General features: G+C 38.2%; 1 protein-coding gene across 2 annotated transcripts in view; it reads right to left on the bottom strand.

The window, feature by feature from the left end:
* Positions 1 to 25,347, bottom strand: part of LOC126270104 (uncharacterized) — a 56,682-nt gene that overhangs the window by 17,377 nt on the left and 13,958 nt on the right. Inside the window, exons 2-3 of one of the 2 annotated variants that reach the window (XM_049974046.1) lie at positions 21,338 to 21,615; positions 14,385 to 14,531 (exon numbers count right to left, since the gene is read on the bottom strand). In XM_049974046.1, the coding sequence (XP_049830003.1) occupies positions 14,385 to 14,531; positions 21,338 to 21,460 (270 nt within the window). In that variant the 5' untranslated portion in view covers positions 21,461 to 21,615. The remainder of the gene's footprint in view (positions 1 to 14,384; positions 14,532 to 21,337; positions 21,616 to 25,347) is intronic. The other variant, XM_049974044.1, reaches the window with a different exon arrangement.

Raw genomic sequence — 25,347 nt, 5'->3', positions numbered from 1 at the left:
TCTTGAGGTTCTCACACAGATGTCATGAATGAATCTGAACCAGGTGAGGGGTTTAGGATTCTGGGGTGTTTGTGAAGTATTCCCCTAGGTGGCCCATGAATAGGTTTGCATAGTATAGTTCCATGCGAGTGCCCATAGCCATACCCTGATTTTACTTGTAGATAATGCATTCAAAGGAGAAGTAATTGTGGGTGAGGATACAGGTGGTCATGGCGACTAGGGAGGAAGTTGTAGGTTTGGAATCTGTCGAGTGTTGGGAAAGGTAGTGTTAAATAGCAGTAAAGCCATGTGCATTAGGGGTGTTAGTGTAAAGGGAGGTGCCATTAATAGTGATGAGCAGGGCACTGTGAGGTAAAGGGGCAGGAACTGTGGGGATCGGTGGACGAAATGGTTGGTATCTTTTATGTAGGAAGGTAGGTTCTGGGTAATAGGCTGAAGATATTGGTCTATGAGAGCAGAGATTCTCTCAGTGGAGGCACAGTAACTGGCCACAATGAGACATCCTAAGTGGTTGGGTTTATGGACTTCAGGAAGCATGCAGAAGGTAGGAATGTGGGGAGTAGTAAGGATGAGGAGAGAGGTGGTCTCTGGAGAGATGTTCTGGAATGGGCCTATGGATTTGAGGAGCGATTAGAGATACTGCTGGATTTCTGGAATGGGGTCACTGTGGCATGGTTTGTGGGTAGACGTATCTGATACCGGGCAGAGTTCTTCTGCCAGGTAATAATTGCAGTTCAAAAGAACAGTCGTGGAGCCCTTGTCCGCATGTAGGATTATTAGATCAGGATCAGTTTCTAGGTGGTGGTTGGTGGTTCTTTCTGTGGATCTGTTAGTTGGCATGCGAGGGATTTGGGGAATGATGGTGGGGCAAGTTTCAAGGCTAAGAAATTCTGGTAAGTTAACAGAGGGTATTTGGGGGCAGTGGGGATGAATCGAAGTTGGATGGAGGACTGAGCTGAGTCATGCAAGCATGATTTAATTTAGGAGTTGGGCAAAAGGTGAGGTCTCTGTAAAGGACTGATATTTTTGACTGGACTAAGGCTTTTGGAGGAAATGTCCATGACTGTGTTTTGGGTCTGTTTAGGTGGGAGCGAAATTTGGAGGGTCGGGTAAATCTAGTAGTTCTGCGAGACAGGGTTTGCCAGCTATGAGGGGACGTGGAGGAGGTTTGGAGGTTGTTGCAAAGGTGGTGGACACTGGTTCTCCAAGTTGGAAGTAGACGTAGCGCAGGGTTCTCACTCTAGATGGTGTTAGTAGAGACCTTCATGAGACAGCTGTGCAGACGGTGTCAGTGTAGAGCTGAATGTGCAAGTGTGGTATTGTGTTTCTCTGACTGTTGGCGGGTTACCTCTGTGAAGTCGTTATGGCAACTGTAAAAGAACAAAGAGTGTGTGTGAAATTTGTTTCCTGCTTAAAATAACTGCAACAGAAACACAAACCAAACGCTTGCCATCCCAAGTTGGAAGTATGCAGGTTGGAGAGTTGTGTGGTGGCACTGTGCATGTTGTTCTAGTTCCTGGATGGCAAAGTTTCTATGTGTGTTATGGGTTCCAGGAAGTTGGGGAAGTTGGGATTGCATAAAAGGAAAATTTTACAGATGCTGAGAAGTTTTTGCAATTAGGATTGGGCTTGGTTGATATGGTTATGCAGGACTATGTTGGTGAGGGCAATGGATTGGTAGAATCTGAACAGATGAAAGTCATTGTGGAAGGAAGGGTGGCAGCCGGAGGTGGGTAATTTAATGGGAAGGTCATGTGGTGGGGTGAGGATTCCAGACTAATCCAGATATTTCTGTACATTTTTTTTCAACTTACTGTTTTTAAGTGAATAATGTGACATTACAAGCGGTTGGTTTGATTGCTGCAGGACAGAGTGAATTTGACAGATTGGCTGTGGGCCAGTGTGAATGTTTGTTGTATGTGTGTGTGTGTGTGTGTGTGTGTGTGTGTGTGTGTGTGTGTGTGGAAGGGGGCTGCCGTCAGACAGACTGTGACAGGTGAGGTGAGCAGAATTAAAGGTGGCTAGCATATCACGAGCCCCAGCGGTCATCACGGTTTCTCCAGGCAGGAAGAGGGGAATGATTTGGGAACATGGTCACAGAACAAGTTAATATGGGAAACCTGTGCCTTGAAATGCCATCACTAATACAATTGTAATGAAAATATATGAAAATGCATTACAAGCAAGCTAGAGAAAAACCATTGACAGTTTTGGAACTGTGGCAGTGGGACGAGCTCATTGAACATAAATCTATGTCTGAAGCTTCAATAGTTAAAAAGTTTTTGCCATTATTGTTTACGGTAAATTGTAACAACTGAAACCATCGTGAAAGTCACACTCATGATACACCAGATGAAAGAGGGTAATGCCTGCAATATAATGAACTTTTATAATTATAGATCTATAAGAATGTTATAAACAATGTACACTGAAGAGCCAAAGAGCCTAATATTGTGTAGGGCCCCTGCGAGCATGCAGAACTTCTGCAACACAATGTTGCATGGACTCAACTAATGTCTGAAGTAGTGATGGAGGGAACTGACATCATGAATCCTGCACAACTGTCCATAGATCCTTAAGAGTATGAGGGGGTGAAGATATCTTCTAAATAGCATGTTTCAAGGCATAATGTTCATGTCTGCCTAACAACTGCGCCAGACACTCATTGTCTTACGCTGAAGTTCCAAAGAAACTGGTATATGCATGCATATTCAAATACAGAGACATGTAAACACACAGAATATGGTGCTATGGTCAGCAACGCCTATATAAGATAACAAGTGTCTGGCACAGTTGTTAGATCTGTTACTGGTGCTACAGTGGCAGGTTGTCAAGATTTAAGTGAGTTTGAATGCAATGTTATAGTTGGCAGGTGAGTGATGGGACACAGCGACTCTGAGGTGGTGATGAAGTGACGATATTCCTATATGACCATTTCATGAGCATATCGTGAATATCAGAAATACAGCAAAACATCATATCTCCGACATTGCTGCGGCCGGAAAAAGATCCTGCACAAATGGAAAAAAACAATGATTGAAGAGAATCTTTCAATGTGACAAAAGTGCAGTCCTTCGACAAATTGCTGCAGATTTCAATGCTGAGCCATCAACACGTGTCAGTGCTCAAACCATTCAATGAAAAGTCATCTTTATGGGCTTTCGGAGCTGAAGGCCCACATGTGTAAAAGGGATGACGGCACAACACGAAGCTTTATGTCTCGCCTGAGACCATCAACACCGACATTGGACTGTTGATGACAGGAAACATGATGTCTGGTCAGACGAGTCTCGTTTCAAATTGTATTGAGTGGATGGACATATACGAGTATGGAGACAACTTCAAGAATCCATGGACCCTGCATGTCAGCAGGGGACTGTTCAAGTAAGTGGAGCTTCTGTAATGATGTGGGGAATGTGAAGTTGGAGGGATGTGGGACTCCTGATAAGTCTGGATGCGATTCTGACAGGTGACACATATTTAAGCATCCCGTCTGATCACCTGCATCCACTAACATCCATTGTGCATTCCAACAGAATTGTACAATTCCAGCAGTACAATGCAACACCGCACATAATCAGAATTGCTACTGAGTGGCTCTAGGAACACTCTTCTGAGGTTAAACACTTCTGCTTGCCACGAAACTCCCCAGACATGAACATTATTGAGCATATCTGGGATGTCTTGCAAAGTGCTGTTCAGAAGAGGTCTCCACCCCTTCACACTCTTACAGATTTAGGGACAGCCCTGCAGGATTACTTGTGTCAATTCCATCCAGCACTACTACAGAAAATTGGTCAAGTCCATGCCACGTTGTGTTGCAGCAAATCTGCATGCTTGTAGAGGCCCTGCACTATACCAGGCAGGTGTACCAATTTATTTGGCTCTTCAGTATATATAGTTGTTGCCGACTACAGCACCATATTCTGCCAATTCACATACCTCTATATTTGAATATGCATGCCTATACCAGTTCCTTTGGTTCTTAAGTGTAGTTTATTTACATAAATAATGCCATAACTATGAACTCCTCCACAGAGACACAAATGATCTTGTCAGGATGAGTTTCTTTCCTTAATTTCCAATAACCGTCAATGTGTATTGGATTATAGTTGTGATTTATAAAATAGGTAAAGTTAGTGTTTTGACTAGAGTGCCAAATGTGATAATTTATGTGATAACAGACAAATGAGTTTGTTAAGAGATTAATAAGTACTGTAAAGATTGTTATGTATTTTATCACAAGTTATTATATGAAACTGTTATGAAAAATATGAATGGTGGTCAGGTTGAAAGTACTTACACTGAATCGAGGAGTGATCATGTGACCAAACCTTTAGATAAGCTTGCAGGACAGAGCTCGAGGTCTGTCACCTTATGTCTTTTATTAAATTATTCGCTAATGTGTCAAGGCTAATATAAGGCTCTGGTATTCACATTATTAGGTTGTGTTGTTGGGCTAAGGAGCAACAGTGTATGGCCACCCCCTTTATAGATGTTTGTAAGCCATGCTCAAAGTTAATGGCCGTACATTGCTCACACCATAGGGAATGGGAGAAAATGTCATAGTACAAGGGGGGATCCAAAAGAAAGCGGATTGTTGTCATAAAAAATTTATTGATGAACCTTTTTACAAAATTACTTCAGTCACCTTCAAAATACTCTCCATTACACGCGATGCACTTGTCAAGTCTCTTTTCCCACAGTTGGAAGCATGTTTGGAACTTTTCAAGTTTGATATTGTCCAGTGCCCTTCGTGAAGCTGTTTTTACCACCTCAACATTGTCATAACGCTCCCCTTTTTGCGTTTTTTTCATTTGTGGAAATAGGAAAAAGTCACAGGGGGCTAGATCTGGTGAATACAAACCATGGGGAATGACAGACCACCTCTGAGATGCCAAATAGTGGGTCACTCGTAAGGCTGTGTGTGCTGGAGCATTGTCGTGATGCAGAAACCTGATCGCCAAATTTCTGGGTGTTTCCTCCTCACATCCTCTCACAGATGCCTTAAAACATCCAAGTAAAAGTGCTGGTTAACAGTCTGGCCAGGGGGGGTACAAATTCCCGAAGCACAATTCCACGAACATCAAAAAAGACAATGATCATTGTCTTCACATTTGACCTCACTTGTCTTGCTTTTATTGGTCTGATAGATTTGGGAGTCCTCCACTGGCTTGACGACTGGTTGGTTTCTGGGTCATACCCATAACACCAACTCTCATCCCCTGTAATGACTTTGTTCAAGAAGTTTGGATCACGTGCAATCTCTGTTTTCAAGTCCTGACACACATTCATGCGGATGGTTTTTTGCTCCTGTGTGAGAAGGCGTGGAACAAATTTAGCAGCAACACATCTCATGTGCAAATCCTCACTCAAAATCCGCTGGCAAAAGCTCCAACTGATTCCTGTCTCTGCTGAAATTTGGTCGAACATTTGGCAACGATCCTTGTTGATCTTTTGGCGGACCTTTTCAATGTTCTCCTCATTTTGCGATGTTGAAGGGCGTCCAGAACGATCTTGGTCTTCAACACACATCTCACCACGTTTAAAGCGCCCAAACCACTCGAAAACCTGTGTGCGGCTCATAGTGTCCTCCTGGAAAGCTTCCTGAAGTGTTTGTCGTGTCTCTGTTGCAGTTATTTTAAGCAGGAAACAAATTTCACACACACTATTTGTTCTTTTAAAGTTGCCATAACGACTTCACAGAGGTAACCTGCCAACAATCAGAGAAAGACAATACCACACTTGCACGTTCAGCTCTACACTGACGCCGTCTGCACAGCTGTTTCATGAAGGTCTCTACTAACACCATCTAGAGTAAGAACCCTGCACTACGTCTATGAGTGGCAGCACCCTCAGAGTCCGATTTCTTTTGGGTCCCCCCTCGTAAGCTATATCAAAATACAATTTTACTCTATCTATAAATATTAAATTTACAAGATATAGTGTCTGGCCTATAAATTTGCTCCCACGATAATTAATTCAAATAATGCCTAAATACTTCAACTTTCTAATCACTGTAAGGTCTATTCCTGTACTTTGTTGGCTTGCTATTCTGCAGTTTATTGCTTTAAAAATAGAAACTTGTGGTTTGACTATAGAGATCTCCCAGCCCTGTCTTTACTATTTCTGATGTGAACTGATTCTCATTAAACACTAATCTCCTCCTCCTCGTATTGATTCTCATCAGCACTAATTATTATTTAATCTATAGTGTACTTAGTACAAGAAAGGTCTCATCTAGGAGAGGGTACTGTAACTTCTAGGTAATAAGACACAGTAATTACAGAGTGAATTTGGAGTGCACACACTTTATTCAACATGTAAATATCACTACAGATATTTCGATTTAGTTTATGACATGTTCGATATGCCTGCCATCCTCGGCGATGATGTGGTGCAGATGAATAGCAAAATTCTGTAGACCCACTGAAGTGTTGAAAGATTAATGCTGTTGATGACCTCCTGAATGGTACTTTCAGTTCAGCAGTGGTTTTGGGATTATTGTTGTACACCTTATCTTTAATATAACCCCACAAAAATGAGTCGCAAGAGGTAAGATCCGGAGAATATGGTGGCCAATCAAGGCCCGTGCCAGTGGACTCTGGGTGTCCCAAAAATAGAATGGGGTTTCCAAAGTGCTCCTCCAGGACATCAAACACTCTCCTGCTTCAGTGGGGTCGAGCTCCATTTTGCTTGAACCACATATTGTCAAAATCAGGGTCCCTCTGGAAATGGGGATGAACTCATCATCCGAAACCTTCATGTACCATTCAGCAGTCACCCTGCCATCAAGGAATATCGTACAGATTATTCCGTGACTGTACACGGCTAACCACACAGTTACCCACTGAGGGTGTAGAGGCTTCTTGATCACGAAATGCAGATTCTCAGTCCCCCAAATGCGCCAATTTTGTGTACTGATGAACCCATCCAAACAGAAGTGGTTTAGTTGCTAAACAAATCATCCCCACCCATACCAATTGCAATCATGTCCCGTGGCCAACTGTGCCGTTTGAACATTCTAACACAAACTGTTCAGAAGTTATGATGATTTTATTTCATATAGTTCAATAATTGTCACCCTGCATCTGAGTTCTTGCCCTATGTAATTTGTTAAAGTTTGTGTTGAGATCATCACAAATGAGTATGCTTTATTTTTTTTATAGTTTGCATTATGTATTTTCTAGCCTTTAAAGAAGGTTTTTAATATCCACGTCAGGAAACCTGTGTTTGCATACTACAGTTATTCTGAATCTGATATTTCTATAGCAAACACTTCAAAAAATTTTCTCAGTTCAATAACTTAAGTCATCCTATGGCCTTGGACCCTATTCCTTTTTTTAACAATCATGTAATTTCTACCACACCAAGACTGCTTTCTGCAAGTGTAGCTTGCCAGTTTATAGTTCTCTATGTTTTTGTTACTAGTGTATCCTCCCTCAACCAATGTTCATTTTCACAAATGACAGCAGCATTTATTAATTCATGTGGAGGTATTATTTTTAATTCTACTAATATACTGGATACAGAATGGATATTCTGATGGGATGATATTTATTTGTTTGCATTTATTTTTGCATGTAGCCATCAAATGATTTGACTTCTGCAAATGTTATTTGCTTACTAAAGTTTAATACATAATAGCTTCATCAGTGAAGATTTATTAAGCAATACTTACAGCTTAAAATTCTTTCAGTGGATACAGATATTTATTTACAAGGAAAGATTTTAGTTTTGTGCTTTTATGGATTCTGGGAATTTGTTGTACCACAATGAACCACTGATATATGGACTGTGGTCTGTTACTTTTAATTCTGGTCTTTGTGGGAACTGTGCTTATTTCTTATGTTGTGTTATATGAATGTGTGGTGTCTGTTATTTCAGACATGTCTGAAAGAATAGACACCATGCAGAATCTCCAGCTGTAAAACGTTAGCTGTGTTGTCCTGATGGCTTGCAAAAATGTGACTAATATATATTATGGTTATAGTTAAAGTTCAGCTAATCATACAGGTCCAGTGTGGACTTTAATTATCACATGACAGCAAAACTCGGTAGAGACGTTGACACATTATTGCAGAGCTGATTTGTGCTGGAGGAAAATTAGTTTCATTTGTGGCCACCAGATGCAAAACTAGACCTGTACACTGTTTGTATGATGGTATGTCATCCACACTGTCATTTGACAAGCCATCATGTGAATGAATAGTACAGCTACCAATAACAGAGACCATGCACTGCTACTGAAATGGTTTTATGTGAATGGTAGCAATTATAGTGCTGCATTGTGAATATTGCTAACTGAAAGGTCTGAGGAGAGTCCTGATGTCATTAAAAGGTTTACAGAAGATGATAATGAGGTTTGGGAACACAGGTGAGCTTGGTGTGACACCTAGATGAGAAAGGTGTCCTATCCCAGTGGAAGTTACTGACAAGGTTGCTGTTGTTGTAACTGATCAAGCAGCTGGTTCACTGGGTAGTGCTGGTGTTGGTTCAGTGTCATGAGAATTTTCAACCCCATGGTCAACAGTGCAAAAAAAATGTTTTTTCATCTATTTTACACTGGTACCTGGACAAGATCCATATCATGCACCAACTGAAACCTCATGATCTGCCGCAATGCTGGAAATTTGCTCTTCAGTTTCTGGCATGGATCAAAGTAGATGACATGTGGGCAATATTCTGTGGAATGACGAGGCTCATTTTACACTATGGGGTGCAGAGAGTACATAGAACTGCCAAATTTGGGATACTGTTAAAATACAAGTTGTGCACGAAGAGAGACTGCACTCACCATATGTGACTCTGTGGTGTGGATAAACTAGCACCTTTATTCTCAGTCCATTCTTCTGGCACGTTATAGAGACTGCCTTGTATAGCATGTTATTCCTGAAGATTGTAACTGTGTGAAAACCAATGTTTTCATGTTGCTCAAACAGTGAAAGATCTGCTTGATGCAACCTTCTGTGAACTTATAATCTCCAAAGGTTTTCCAGATGCAAGGCCTGAAAGATCACCTAATCTGGATCCATGTGACTTTTGGCTCTGGGGTAACTAAAAGTATGTGTTTAGCAGGAACGTGTCTGGTCTCTAACTGTTCTGAAGGCCAGTATACAGGAACATGTTGCAGAGATTCCAGTAGAAAGTTCATTAGCAACTGTTGATCAATTCATTTTACAGATGCAGCACCTCGTCAAGTGTAGGCAGCTGTTAATAGTGAAATCAACATTATACTGTTCTCACTTACCTGACTTTTTTTGCCCGCATCCTGTTCCTAATCCGTTACATATGGAAAAAGTTTCTCTTTCTTATGAAGATTCTGCAGACATCTGTAATCATCCTGCTGAATGTTACAGACCCCAGTGTATTTAAATGGAGACCATCCCTTTCTAAACCAACAACAGCCATCAATGCACAGGTTTATATGTCCCAATCACAAGCTGATGTTGAGTAAGTAAAGACAATGTGTGTGGTATTAGCAGAACTGATAAATATGTGAACAGAGGAAAATTTTATATACTTATGATGATTGGAATGCTAGCATAGGTAAGGAAATTGAAGGTGAGGAACTGGAGTATACAGGCTGGTGGTAAAGAATATGAGGGGAGAGGAGAGAAGAAGCTTCTGCAATTCTTCCACAGATTTTGGTTGGTTATAACAAACACTCCCCTCCAAAATCATAAGAGACAAAATTGTATGTGGATAAGACCTGGAGACACAGGGAGGTACCAAATGGACTTCATGATGATTAAGCAAAGATTCAGACCTCAAATTCAGGACCGTGAGCATATGCTGGTGTGAGTGTACTGAGACCACAAACAAATAATGAACAGCAGAGTGAAATTCAAGAGCATAAAGAAAAATGAGTATATGGTGAAATAGAATACTAATATTTAGGACAGAATGAGATTAAGTGAAAGTTCTCTAAGACAGTGAGCAATTGGCTAAGTAAAAAAGTGTCAAGGGCGATTCAATAGAAGATGGAGGGACACCACAGGTGCTGTAAAAGCAGAGGTGAAAAATCATGGCTGACAAAGGAAATGGATGAAAGAAGAAAATGAAATTAATTTTAAGAAAGAGTAGGATGGCAGCCTTGTAGTTTGCTTAGGAATGAAATTTACTAGAAGTGCACTTAGGCTAAATCAGAATTGTTGAGAGGAACATATCGGTTAATGATTCTGTTAAGGATAGTTTGTAGAAAAAATTACATGATGTGCAAAAATATTAAGCACAACTTCAGAGAACATAAACGTACAGGGGTTTAACCAACAGGGTGCATGCAAAAAGCCTCTATTAAAAGCAGAAGGAAAGGGAGACAGAAGGTAGGAGTATATTAAATGCCTAAAGGATGAAGAGGAATTGCCCCAAAGTGAAATAGAAGAGGACGAAGTGGTTGATATGGAAGAAATATGTGATCATTAATATGCTCAGAGTTTGCCAGAGAGCTAAATGATTTGAGCTCAAACAAGTCTCTAGAAATTCATGATATACCTCTGGACTGAAATTGGTATGAAGTGTAGTAATTAAGGATTATTTGAAATGGTCTCAAGAATGCTCGGAATGATGACTTATAATTGAATTTGCAGAAAAGAATTATTACCACATCACAAAAGAAGACACACACAGATCTGTAGGAAAATTATACAATTAGTTGGACAAGTAACACTTGTAAGCTGCTGAACAGCATAATCTATAGAAGAACACAAATAAAAATTGATTTCACATTTAACAAATATCAGCTTGGTTTCAGGAAGGGAAAAGGTATCACAGAAGCAATTATGACATTACAATTTATAACAAAAGGCAAAATGAAGAAAACTAAAGATAGATTCCTAGCATTTGCGTACTTTGAGAAAGCCTTCAACAATGACACAGAATAAGATGTTCACAATCCTTAGAAGAATAAGGCTAAAGTACAGAGACAGACAAATAATGTATAACATAAAAAATCAAATGGGAGTAATAAAATTGGAAGGTCAAGAAACGCAAATTCACATTAAGAAGGATGAAAGACAGGGTTGCAGTTTACCACTGTTATCCAGTTTTTATGTCAAAGAAACTATGAAGGAAGTCAAAGAAGATTTTTGGAGAAGCATAAAGGTACAAGGGGCGTAGATCCCAATACTACGGTTCACAGAAAACATTGTCCTCCTGTATGAAAGTAATGAAGACTTAGAAGACTCATTGAAAAGAATGAACAGTACACTTAGCACAGAATATGGCTTAAGGCTACACAAAACAAAGACAAAGATGAAGGATTAGGAGTAGTAGAAAGGGGACTAGTAATTCACTTAACACCAAAATTTCCTACAACATGATGTTGAAAGAAGTGAAAGATGTTCCTGAAAGTGTTCAGTTAGCACAAGATAGGAAAAGTTGAGCGACAACATTGTACCAGACAAAAAGACAGATTACTTATAAAAGATGACTTCAATATCTGGTGACAAACAAAATAAAAATACAAAGCGTTGTTATGCCAGAAAAGTTTGATAAGCAATGTCAAGTATTTCTGCAGAAGAAACATGATCAATATTGTGAGGAAGGAAGGGAATATGCTCAGAATACAGTTATTCTCACATGGAAATTGCAGCGATGGCATTATTATAAAATCTTAAAGATTATGAAAGAATCATATTAAAGCATGGATTGTTAATATGATTAAAGAAGTGAATAAATATAGTTCCAGTGAGAGAGTACATTTTACATGGACAGATGGATGCTATATACAAAGATTTTATTTTATTTGCACATTGAATTTTTGTCACTGTTGTTGACAATTTTTTGGGAAAGAGCTGATTGTACATTGGACATTAATTAACTTGGTCTTACAAGAGTGCCAAGATTATCCATGCTTCAAAATGTGACCACCTGATTTCTCATCCACTCTATAAGATGACACCTACCAACAGATCATAATTAACCTCATAAATAAGAACTTGGCTCAGTAGCAGCTCTAGAGAAAAGTTAAAATTTTATGATTATCGCACGAATTTTTTAGTGCTATGGAACAAGTTGTTTACAGCTGACTAAGGGGGAAGAGAAGAGGCAGGCTCCCCATACACTGATTAAACTTCCACATTGCAGAATATTATTTCTTTCTACAGGGGCAACCATTCATTCTAACAGAGAAGCTCAAGATGAAACACTTTTAACAGTTGATACAGGGAATACTGCAATTGTCCCTGCATGTTATGATTACAGCAATAAAATGGGTTTTTACATGATCTGGCCCACTGAAGGGCTATAGCATTACTTTTCTAAAAGGATAAAATAGTAATAATAATCATAATAATGTTTCACTTATGAAACAGAGCTTACTGTTTAAGTACTTCACCTTGGTCTTGATGTTGCATTACAGGTTCATTTAATAAGCATGAAAGTGTCACTGAGATGATCAACCAACTCCAGTGGCAGACACTGCAAGAGAGGCATTCTGCATCATGGTGTGGTTTACTATTGAAGTTCTGGGAGCGTACATTCTTAGGAGAGTCGACAAATATATTGCTTTCTTCTATGTGTATCTGACAAAAAGACTATAAAGGTAAAACCAGCAATTCAATCCCACATGGAGCCTTACTGCCAATCATGCTTCCCATGAACTACTTGCAAATGGAACAGGAAAAGGGGAAGTGACAGTGGTAAACAAGGTACCCTCCACCAAACACCGTAAGGTGGCTTGTGAAGTACAGATGTAGATGTAGAAATCCAACAAATTGTAATTTATTCGTGTCTGAAATAATTCTGCTTAGGTCCACTGAATCTATTTGTAATTTTGCTGATATTTCTCTCTTTACTTGTATTGTTTTTGTTGTATTTAGTGAAAAACTGGATACGGAAACCATAATGTGCAGAACTTAAATTGTCTTTTATCCAATAAAAATATTCTTCAACAGACTGATTGTAATATATTATGTCCCACAAGCACTTACTAATTTGTGAAGGATTTGTGAGACACTCAGAGTTTCTCCTTTAATATGAGCCTTGTAATCTGGTAACATAAATTACATGCTCTTAATCACTGCTTTGAATTTTTGAATCCTCTTCATCCTGGCAATATGTTTTCCATGGAAATTTAAAGTGATGGCAAACTCCTCTTTATGGATGTACTAGTCTACATTACAAACTAAGAAACTTTGGATAAAGGTGTCTATTGCAAACCTGCTTATGACAGCTAACCTTTATTTTCGTGTGATAAGCTGAAGATGGCATCAAGAGCGCAATACCATCTCTGAAGCTGACAGTTTAAGAAGGGGGCAGATTGAACTCCTGAAGTCTGAATTTCACAAGAATGGATATTCTGAGGTGCAGATTCATTGAGCCTGCAATTTGGACCATTGACTGAGTTTTAAGATGATGGATGTAGACTGTGCATTACTTCTGTGTGCTAGTAACATACCTCTAAAAGATTTGTTTGATTTTTAAGAATATATCAAATTCAGAATATCTTTCTTCTGCCAGGAAATAGTGGGGCACTTCTTGATTCTAATAGAGATATTATGGTGCTAACAAAGCTATATATAAAGCTATATATAAAATACCTTGCTACAGTGGAAAAGTTTACTTTGCCTAGAATATCTGCACTGCTCAGGACAGATGTGTGGAGCTCCATTAAACAATGCTACAAAAACCTGAGAATTCACAGTGATAGAACATCACCTAATTAATGGATATGAAATAAAATATAATGATATGAAGCTAGCTACGGCCACATCTTATTTTTGGGTCCTTATCCTTAAGAAATTAATCAAAACTATGTTGGTAGAGGACTTTGTTGGTAGAAGCAAAGTATTTAAGCAGGATGTGGGTCTCATTTTAGTCTGCTTCAAAACAGTGAGCATTATCCTGGTCATCAGAGGGTTGAAATCTCAATTCTGGATTGTGAGAAACGGCTCCCACTAACATAACATAGTGTTACAGTGAAGAACTTTACCATCTCTAATATTGAGACATTTCATTGGAGTAGCACTTACACAAATTCACTACAAGCAGTGCATCCTTTTTCCCCAGCTTATATAACAGCTTTGGCCTGGCATCAATCTGGTGAGATACAGATGGAACTCTCTCAGAGAATGACGGCCAGTTGTTGATGAAACATCATGTTTAGAGGAGTGCAGATTCTGATAGTAAAGACAACAACATTACAATTTACACTGAATGTGGACCTATACAAATACTATTTAGTTTCTTTACAGATCTCCAGCATGCCAGAGGTGAAGTGGGACCACAAATTTATCTTTAATGAAAGAAATGGTTGGAATATCATACCTTTCATTATTTAGCTTCTGTTCATAATTTTTAATGTGAAAGCTTCTTGTACTTATTGTTTTCATAAATTTCCATTCTTATTTGCAACTTATGTTCAAGAATATTTAAATATTTACCTGCAATCCATTGTGATAGTTGAAAGCAAGAAATCCCATGATAAATGCACAAACAAGAATTTCACCTTCAGAGGCTAACAATGCTTCTACACTTTTATTAAATACCTCATTATTTTGGAGACAAGAACAATAATCAAGTACACACACCTGCAACAAAATAAAATTTGTTAGCAACACATATTTCAATACAATAGCCAAAAATTCTGGGTGGTATCTGAACAATGAAATGAATAAAAATAACCATGAACATGGAGAGGAGATGCTGAGCAGTTTATATGCAGAGTGGTCTAGAAAAATGTAGACACTCTTTGATAGTTAATACCATTGGAACGAAGTGGCGTATGGTTGCAATTTTGTGCGGTACTATAGTCCATTGTTTTTTCAACAGATTTTGGCATGCATTCTCCAGCAGGTGACAGTGCAACAACGAATGAAGTAAGATTGTCATTTGTGCAGTGCAAGGCCAAATTGAAGTGGCTCTGGAAGAATGAAAACATGATGGAGCTAAAACACAATGGTATAATGTAACTGGATCTTAGCGACCAACACATACAACAATTTATTGTATTCAAGGTAAATTTGAAGCTGAAGGTGCTGCTCAGGATGAGTATAAGGAAAGATCTGCCCAACAACATTTTAATAGACCACCTAAATACCTGTGAAGCGAGGTATATGTGAAAGCGGAGTGAGCTGATCAAGCATATGACGAATTCTGTAATTTGCGAATTGCCAAGTCTACACTCCAGGATTGCTGCACACTATGAACAAGTACAACCTGGATTGAAAGATGTAGTACTGTGAGTGGTGGATACGTCACAGAGGAACTGCTCAGTGGGTCACAGTCTCCCCAAACCTTATACCTCTTGACTTTTACCTAAGGGGGACCTTGAAAAATGAAGTTTATCAACAGAAGTCAACTACACTGAATAAGCTATGAGAAGCCATAGAGATGTCCTGTGTGGCTATCATATTGGCAACACTGACAGCCATAGATTGGTCAACAGTTCAGCTGCATCAACATTGTTTGGCTACAAATGAGAGTCACTTTCAACACATAAAATAACCTTCCTCTCATGCAAGAATTGTAATGGTATGTCATTTTGTTCCAATAATATTAACTATCAAAGAGTGTCTACATTTTTCTGGACCCCCTCTGTATATGTTTTATTCATTCACTCATTCTGACACTCACTGCGTTTCATAAACCCCATAATGAAGGACAGCATTCTGGGAAGTGGGAAGAGTCAAATTACACATCAACTGATAGAAGCAACGACTGCAAGCTACTTCTGTGACATATACTGACAACCAATTACAAACACTGTAAATATACTAAACATTGATAATAATGGGAATCACTTCTTGATTAGATATTATATACAAAAGTAGAAAAGCAGTTACTTTGAAAAAAAGCCACTGTTCTTCTCCTTACACTATTTCACTGCCGTTTTTATATAATATTCCAAACTAACCACATTTCTAACATTTCTGCTGATACTGGGAAAATAAAGATATATTTTTTATGAACTAACTAGAATTTAGGACTTTCTTACTCAGAACAATAATTACAGCACACAGCCACACACAAATACAGACAGATTGTTCTTACACTGCGGACAATGACCTGTGCTGCAGGAAGAGTAGTCTCTGTTGTCCTAATGCCACACCTGTGTATTTTAAAGAAGAATGGAAGTTCAAAACCTTCACTAAAATGTATTATATATATTTCATATGGATACTTATAAACATTTTGTAGCCTTAACATTAACTGAATGTTCTGTCAATGATAGACAGAACCTGATAATAATGTGAAATAGAAACACTTCTGCAAAATTATATTTATTTGGTTATGAAACAGTTCTTGGCTTCTTAGGGACTTTTCAGGTGACAACAGCAGATGGCCTAAGAAGCTGAAAACCAGTTCATGACTAAATGAATATAATTTTGTAGAACACCAGGAAGTATTTCCTACTTAATATTATTTTGTACTCACAGAATTTTTATCTAAGGCATCCAGAAAGTAGTTTGTCTTTTACGATTTCTGCACAACAAATGCTGGAAGACAATTATTTTACTTTACACCAACACACCTTACATTACTTTAAAATATAGTAAGGAAAGTCTGGCAGAAAGAACATAAGTTAAAAATAAATGTAACAGCTCACAAAACAGTAGAAGTGTTGAGTTGTCAACGGGCACAGAAAGAACACTGTACACTACATATAAAGAAGACTGTACGCTACATTGTTCCAGGTGAATACGCAATGCTGGAACTGCAGTTCTGCAGGAGGACTGAGGTGAGTGGGTTGTGAAGTCATCTAGAATGGAAGAAGGGAGAAAGGTTGTGGGCATGGAACGGAGGTTTGGGGTGGCCTGGAGAGAGGCAGCAGACATACGGGATAGGAATGCAATGCATTGGCATTGGCACTGGTTAGTTTGAGCAGTGCATGATGATGATGATATGGAAGAGTGGATTGACAGGGTATGACAAAATAAAGTAAGAGGAGACTGCGGAGAAGAGGGTGTGGGTGTACTGAAATGGGGTTATGGGGCAGGATGAAAGAGGTTGTGGGACAGGGAGATAGCAGAGACGGAAGCCAGGAGAGTTATGAGATTACCATATGATGAAATTGGAGATACAGAAATTACTGAATAATTGAACTGTTATGTGTGACCCTTTTTTTTGTGGGGATTATAGACGCTTCTTCTGTTGCGCCTACGGAAATGTCTATTTTGCCATAGTTCTGTAGTTCTCTTTAAAAGATACATATTTGCAGACAGGATACATTCTTATATGTAAAGGCCAGCCAAGCTCATTACTTTCAGCTGAATAGAATTGTTTCTACATGATTCAAGTTTATTTACCCTAAAATAGTCCTGAGAGCTTTTCCTTGCATCCTAAAGACTTTTTTCCCTGGGAATAGAGTATCTCTGGAAGATCAGCCCATACCAAACTAATGAATCAATGTATGCACAATATGCCTGAATAACTGTTGACCTACTTGCAATTTGGCTTCACACATGAAAAGCATAAAAAGCTTTTGAAAGCTTTGCTTCAAGATATTTCACATGACAGTCTGGTTTTAAAATTTTTTGTAGTTAGAAAAAAAAAACTTCAGTTTTGTAACTAATTTAAAGAATGTATTATTATATAAAATCCTTATAGAATTTTGGAAGGGTAAAAATTCATGAACACAGTTTATTCTTCATTTACTATTGTCCTATTAAAATCATTTAGTAATAAGATACATTGAAGTATCACTGCTGACTCCATAGCCATTTTATCCACAGAAGCTATTAAAACATTGTAATTTTTTTTTAATAGTCTTCACGGGTTTGCCACCGGATCACGTTGTGCAAATTCCACAATATTTCCTCGGAGCAGCTGTCCGACATCTTCAGGTGGTTCAACCTTGCTCGTGGCTAGGTATGACTGTCAATGTGTTTTTGCTTGAATAAAATCATTTACATCATCACATTGGAGAAGAAATAATAGAAGTCCTATTAGCCCCCTGGTAGAATTTTGCACAGAGCATTATTTAATCATCACTAAATGTTTGGTATAATGATCATGAGAAAAGGCTTTATACACGAAACAGACCTGGAAGACTTAAGTTTGGTTTTATAATGGTAAGCCATTATGATTTCAAAACCAGATTTTAAGCTGTAAGACATTCCAGAGCCCTATGGTACTTCTAACTTAATCAGTGATTTGCTGGATAAATGTGTTGTTGTTTTAATAACCCTCCATAAATTGAATCATACATTAATATCAACATTTGCTGCTTGTCTTCTATGTAATATCTTATTTACCTTTGTGGAATAATTTGTGAATTAAAATGTCATGTTAAACTATGTAAGTGCTTTTGACAGATCTACAAAAACACCAGTAACATGTTCTCCATCATCCAATGCTTTAAAGAACACTTCTAAATACTTTTACTTTTCTGCAGACATATACTTAAATTTGTTATATCCATGCTGACCCTGTGGTAATAATGTTTATCTTTTTATTTGATGTAGCTTTGAAACATAGTACAAAACTCTACCCATTATTTTGGAGAAAACATGAACCATAAGATAACCGTACCACATATGCAATTATAATCAAGTGATATCTGTTGTGAGGCCAGACTAACCTGTGGTTCCTGAAGTGGGGTCTTTTCAAAAGTGTAAATCTGAATGATTGACTTATCTGGCCTTTTAACTTTAGCCAATATGGCCTTGCTGTGTTGGTAATGCAAATGACTGAAAAGGAAGGAGAAGCTCTACAGCCATGTTTTTTTCTTGACAGCATACACCTCCACTGTTTGGCTTAAAGATAATGGTGTGTTTTTGGTAAAAGGTCTTTTCCCCATTCAGATGTCCAGATGGGGACTACTCAGGAAAATGTCATCATCAGGAAAAACAAAAATGTCATTCGACAGGTCAGAGCATGGAATGATCCTTTAATCAGGCAGATAGCTTATAACATTTAAAAAGAGGAATGTTTCTTTCTTGATAGCAATGCAGCAGATACCAGCACAGGATATGGTAACAGGGATTTCGTCTTTGGGTAGGGTCTTAATCCCAGTCCTCTGTACGTAGCCTATATCTATCTATGGCAGAGAACCATCTGCCTCTCTGAATCTCCAATTCATTATATACTGACTGAGTGAATTAGTGAAAAGATTTAAGAAATTTTGAATATCCCAGTCTCTGTACTTGATGTGGCAGAGTGAACAAGGGAGAAAAGCAAACTGTACATAAAAGTGTAAGACAACGTAAATAGTAATACATTATTTTAGATTATTCATAGATTTAGCAGCAGTCTGGGATCTGGTGGACTGGATCTTCTTAAGGTGGGAGGAGTGTTGTGGCAACACCCCTCTATGCAGTATTCACAACTTGTGGCAAGGCAACCAAGCTCTGGCATTCTGCTGCTGGCAATGGAGGAGGAGGAGATTAGTGTTTAACATCCCGTCGACAACGAGGTCATTAGAGACGGAGTGCAAGCTCAGGTGAGGGAAGGATGGAGAAGGAAATCGGCCATGCCCTTTCAAAGGAACCATCCCAGCATTTGCCTAAAGCGATTTATGGAAATCACGGAAAACCTAAATCAGGGTGGCTGGAGACGGGATTGAACCGTCATCCTCCCGAATGCGAATCCAGTGTGCTAACCACTGCACCACCTCGCTCGGTGCTGGCAATGGAATACTGCTGAACAGCATAGTGCACCACCTCACTCCACCGCACTGGCATGCTATATTTCCTCTTGCTGTGCTGCCATTGTCCTTGATGTCACAAAAAGTGAGACCCTGTCGCAACAAACAGAACCAATATAAAAATTCACTGCTCAGACCCTAGCAATATCTTGTCGTTAAGTACTACTAATGCTGAGACTCACTCCATACCAGCTGATGGTGCCAAGTGAGTCAATCATCTTCATTTACGTCCATCCACTTCATCCACTAATGGATAGTCTATGAACCACTGTTAGACCTGATGATTTTGAGCTGTACCCATCAAGAGTGACCACCTCCAGAGTGACTTCATCTGGTCACTGGGTGTCTCCAAGGGGTCTTGGGTTCAAGCCCTGAGCACCAGTCTGCAATATATCGTGAAACATCTTTATAACATTCCTCCATACAATACTTTCCTCTATGGTAGTCCATTTTTCCCCATCCTAACCAAAAGCCCATACTCACAATGCTAAATTTTCCTCTGTACTATGTTGCCTTCATACAATGATTTCCTCCATGTAAAGCCCATATTTTTTGGAACCCTACTCAATTATTCCCCTTTTTATAACATTTAAGCCACTGGGTGTAGATGCTTCATTTTCCATTCTGTGGATATGCACAGCCTCCAAAAGGCGTGTTCAGCATGAGACACACATCAGCATCAGCTACAGTCGCGTAAGACATGGCACACATCAAGCATGCCATCTGTATCATTGGTGCCATTTTATTGTTTTTAACATGAGAAAATGCTGAACATCTGTAGTGGAAACAATAGATGTAGTGCAGTGTAGTGTATTGTATTGGAGGAAAGTGTAGGATGGCAATGTAACATTTTTGGAAGTGTTTTCACTGAACAATGGACTTGGCAGACAAGTGGAAGAAGATTTCTATAGAAGAAAAAGTTTCAATTATTAGACAAGTACAGGCTAATATTCGTATGAGTTGGGTGGAACTAGCTAAGCAACTGGAACTGGTACCCTCAACTCTCAACACTATACTGAAAAACCAAACATCCACAATGAAAGCTGCTGAGAAGTGCGGAAATTTGAAGCATATGTAGATAAGACCTTTGCCCTATGATGAAATGGAGTGAGGTTTAATAACTTGGTTTCAACAAGTATGTTGTCTATTTTTGACAAAGGCCCTGTTGGCTATATGGTGAGTAGCACTATCCCTTTTGTAATATTGCTTCATTCCAACCTGGATTTTCCATTGTTTTAGTACTAATGATAGACACGTAAAGATATCTGACACTATCCTATGTTTTGGGACTATTAGTCTCCTTTGGGAGCAGAGGGAGATAGGTTGAGGAAGGAAAAAAAGGAAGGACAGGTCAATCAATCACTCAAACACAAAACTGAGAGGGGTCCAATTGTTGTGAGGATGAGGGGAGAGAAGACTCAAGTGTGAGAGAGAGTCACATGTGGATATAACTGACTCATTTGGTCATCTTTGTCTTCCCTTACAACTGGAAGGTCCCTCTCATTTACCTTCCCAACTTATCCCTCAGCCCCTCCTCTCCAAAACAGGAAATAACAGTTTTAAAAGTTGGAATAGTGTCATGTACTTTTATGGGTGCCTATTGGCGGTACTAAATGTTTCACATTAAATGTATTCACAGTTGCAAATATGGACAACCACCAGCTGTATAATGGAATGACGACAATGAAAATTTGTGCTGGACTTGGACCCAAAGTTGGATTTCTCGCTTATAATGAGTGATCATCTTACCATTAGGCTACCTGAGCATGGATCATGGCCAGACCCAAACTTTCCAGATGTCATCAACCATGTGTCTACAACCTGCATCTGTACACTTTTATAAAAGTCAGACATTTTTACTGAAAGTCGCATGTCTGGTGTCAGTGGATAAATACGATATTGCAATGTCTGTGTTATTCACAAATACAATGAAATGTTCCTTGACAGGCATGTCATATTTCTGAAAAACATAGTCATTTCAATATCATATCGTAAAAATTTCACCTCACATGTGGGCCAGCAAATCCCTGTCACAAAAGTAATAGTAATTTATGAATTAAAAAACATTAAAAAGGATAAACAAAACTTATAAACTAGTAACATCAATATAGGAAAATGAACAATGAATTACAATGTCAGCAGATGTACTATATGTATTCAAACACTATTTGAAAATAATGGAAAAGGATACAAGATAATATCATACAAGCAAGCAACCAGTAAATGAAAAGGGGACTGCTGTATAAACAAACATTTTAAGTTCATGACTCTAAACATTAGTGAATATTGTGCTGAATAGCTATTTGACTGCTGTACCATAACAGTGGATCTAGCAAAGCACACAGCAGTAAAACTAACACCATATAGATAATCTGCAGGAAATAGCCTCTGTTTCACCCAACTGGTGCAAGGAGCTACACAGACTAATTTTTTTTGTAAAGAATTTAACGTTAATTTATTGTCACAAAGTACTTTGGATTGTTTTATTTTTTATTTATTTTATTTTTTTATTTTTATTTATTTCGTATTCCATTAATCCGTATTGTGATAAATCACAAGGATGTGGAATGAGTCATGATTACATACAACAGATATAATACACATATATAAAATGACAAAAATGTGCCATAAGATTATGAATAAGTTTGTAGGTTAAAATCAAATCAAAGGTGTAGCTCAAGTAATATAAAACAATACCTAAAAAGGAAATATAGTACATTTTCCAAATTAAACAAATAATACACATATATAAAATGACAAAAATGTACCATAAGATTATGAATAAGTTTGTAGGTTAAAATCAAATCAAAGGTATAGCTCAAGTAATATAAAACAATACCTAAAAAGGAAATATAGTACATTTTCCAAATTAAACAGTTAATGTGATCTATAGCAAACAAATTTTTATCAGTATAAAAAATCATTGCTTTATCTGTAGATACTCATCAAGAGAATAGAAGGAATTTACCATTAGGTATTCTCTCAATTTACATTTAAAAGTAGGTAAGACATTAATGTGATCTTTAATACCTGATGGAAGGGAGTTGAAAATTTTTGTGGCTGAATAATGAACACCTTTCTGAACAAGACTTAAATGTTTCAGATCCCTGTGTAGATCATTTTTAGACCTAGTATTATGATCATGACATTCACTATTAGTTTTAAAAAGAGATAGGTTGTTAGAAACAAAAATCATCACAGAAAATATGAATTGAGAGGTAAGTGTTAATATTTGTTTCCCATGGTATAATTCTTCACATCATGGTGCAACATTTACTGATGACAACTTGTTACTACACCAAACTAACTTTTTCAGTAATCTACACTGCTATATAAAGACAAGTTGTAGTCTCAAAAACTTCTGTACCAATATTTTTTTTTTTTTTTTTTTTTTTTTTTTTTTTTACGTACGTGGTACATGAATAAATACGGTGGTGGAAATTAGTATAAAGTCACACAGTTATTTGTGGAAAAAATATGTTTATTTATCTTTTTGGTATTGTATGTATTTTCCCCATACAGTTTACAACAAAACAAATCAAAATACATTCTCATTTTACCATTAGCATTGGTACTTCAGAAATTTAAAGGCACAAGACAACCTTAAGGAATGGAAATTAATATAAAGTCACTTCAGAATTGGTATCAGAATAAAGTAATTATCTATTATATCACAACTATGACCTAGTATTTAGTTGAACCTATATTGTTCATAATAATTGCAAAAATCCTCTTAGGCATTGATTGTATACCGGCAATGATCTCTTCTTTCAAGATTGAGGTTCACTCCATTTGAATTGCAAATTTTCTGCTCAGCCACAGTCTCAAACTGTCATCCACTGCAATAAATGCAACATGCTAAGATCCCTCACAGATTTACCATGAGACATAAATCTGGACTTCTCACAGGCCACCACAGAATTGGAATTCCTTAATCTTGAAACATGACTTTGTCTTGGCAGACCTGTGCATCACAGTGTTATCGTGTTGGAATACTACATTATCATCATCAAATTTCTCATACATATGAACCAATTCGATTTCCTGCATTCTTATACAGTCACTGGACTTCATTTTGGGGTGCAGCCATGCTATGTTGGATGTGCCTTTAACACAAAATGCTGCCCAGATCACAATGCTGCCACCGCCGAAGTTCCTACTCATCAAAACGTGTCCCGCTGGCAAAGATCATGCCAGTAACATTGAAAACCATCTGTTCCATCCCAATAAAAATTACTTTCTTCCATTCTACATTATGTTGTTCTGCAAACTTCAGTCAAACATCCTTACATGCATTGTTTAAAGCTAGCTTATGGAACCATTTCTTGAATGCCATATTCAAATCTTGAGCCAGGATTTGTTGAACACATCTGAAAGTGACTGATGGCTGCAAATCAGCCATGATTTGAACCCTAGCCACTGACTTTTGGTTTATGCTGAATCAAACACATACCTGATATGTCAACAGTTTTCGTGTTCAGCCATTTTTGCCATAAAGTCCACACAGTCTGGCAAAATTGTCAACAACTCCACTGGAACACCCTAATTTCTTAGCAATATGGTGATTAGATCGACTTTGTACACCTTAATACTTACTTGCTCATCACCTGATAGAGGATTTCCATACGGCATTATAACAATAACTGTCGTACGATGTTAGCAAACACATCTCCAAACTGAAACTGCAGCAAACTGTTGACATTAACCCTTGTGTTCATCATCTAGCAGACATGCCTACATAAGAACTTCCTCCTCTCCCTGCTTGAAAGACCGCCCTTTTTTTCAGTTTTTAAGTACTTGGCCTAATTCTAATTGTGAAATGAGAATGTATTTTGTTTTGCTTTGTTATAAACCATAGGAAAAATGTGTGCAGTAACAAATACATAAATAAACATATTTCTTCCCACAAATAACCACATGCCTTTATACTAATTTCCACCACTTTATTTATATATTCTGTAACGGGGAAAGATTAACAGCGAAAACCTCTGAAAGTTGTTGACTGATTTACTTCAAATTTTTTTACAATACTCTAATAAACATCCATACAGACATAGGCTACAATTTTTTTAAAATATGTATGGTACACACACACACACACACACACACACACACACACACACACACACACACACACACACACACACAAATACACACACCTGGATCCTCCACCATCTCAACAGGTTTCCAGCCCTCTTCATCAACATCAAACACCTTCGCATCTTCATCCACAAACTTGATTCCAATCACCCCATTGTCTCCTCTCTGATCACCAATCCTGGAATGTTGCCACACCTTTTGAAACACATCTCTCCATCCCTACACCTACACACACTCCATATCCTATCCCAATGCAACTTCAACCAACTTCCTCTCCCAGACAATGAGACTCACCCCAATATTTATCCTCCCAACCAACTTTAACTCTTCCCCGCCCATCCCATTGCACATTAGGGTTCATCCCTACTTTCTTTTTCCATCCATCCCCATTCCTTTCCTACTGCAATCATTGCCCTACCCACATGACACACTACTTCTCACCCTCTTTCTTTCCCACCAACTGTATTACCCACTCTCCACCTCAACTTCTACATCTCATTTCCATATTTTCCCTACTTCACGGACCCCTATCTTTCTACCCCTTTCCTTCAGCCCTATGTAAATTACTCTCACCTTCAGCAATACTGCTAACCCTAGTGTATTTCCTACATATTTTAAGTAAAATTTCAGTGCTTCAGTGTTTTATCAGAAGAATCTTA

The sequence above is a fragment of the Schistocerca gregaria genome, chromosome 1 (assembly GCF_023897955.1).
Source record: "Schistocerca gregaria isolate iqSchGreg1 chromosome 1, iqSchGreg1.2, whole genome shotgun sequence".
In the NCBI taxonomy this organism is placed as follows: domain Eukaryota; kingdom Metazoa; phylum Arthropoda; class Insecta; order Orthoptera; family Acrididae; genus Schistocerca; species Schistocerca gregaria.
The sequence above is the reverse complement of the archived record's forward strand: the minus strand, read 5'-3'. Positions and strand labels throughout refer to the sequence as shown.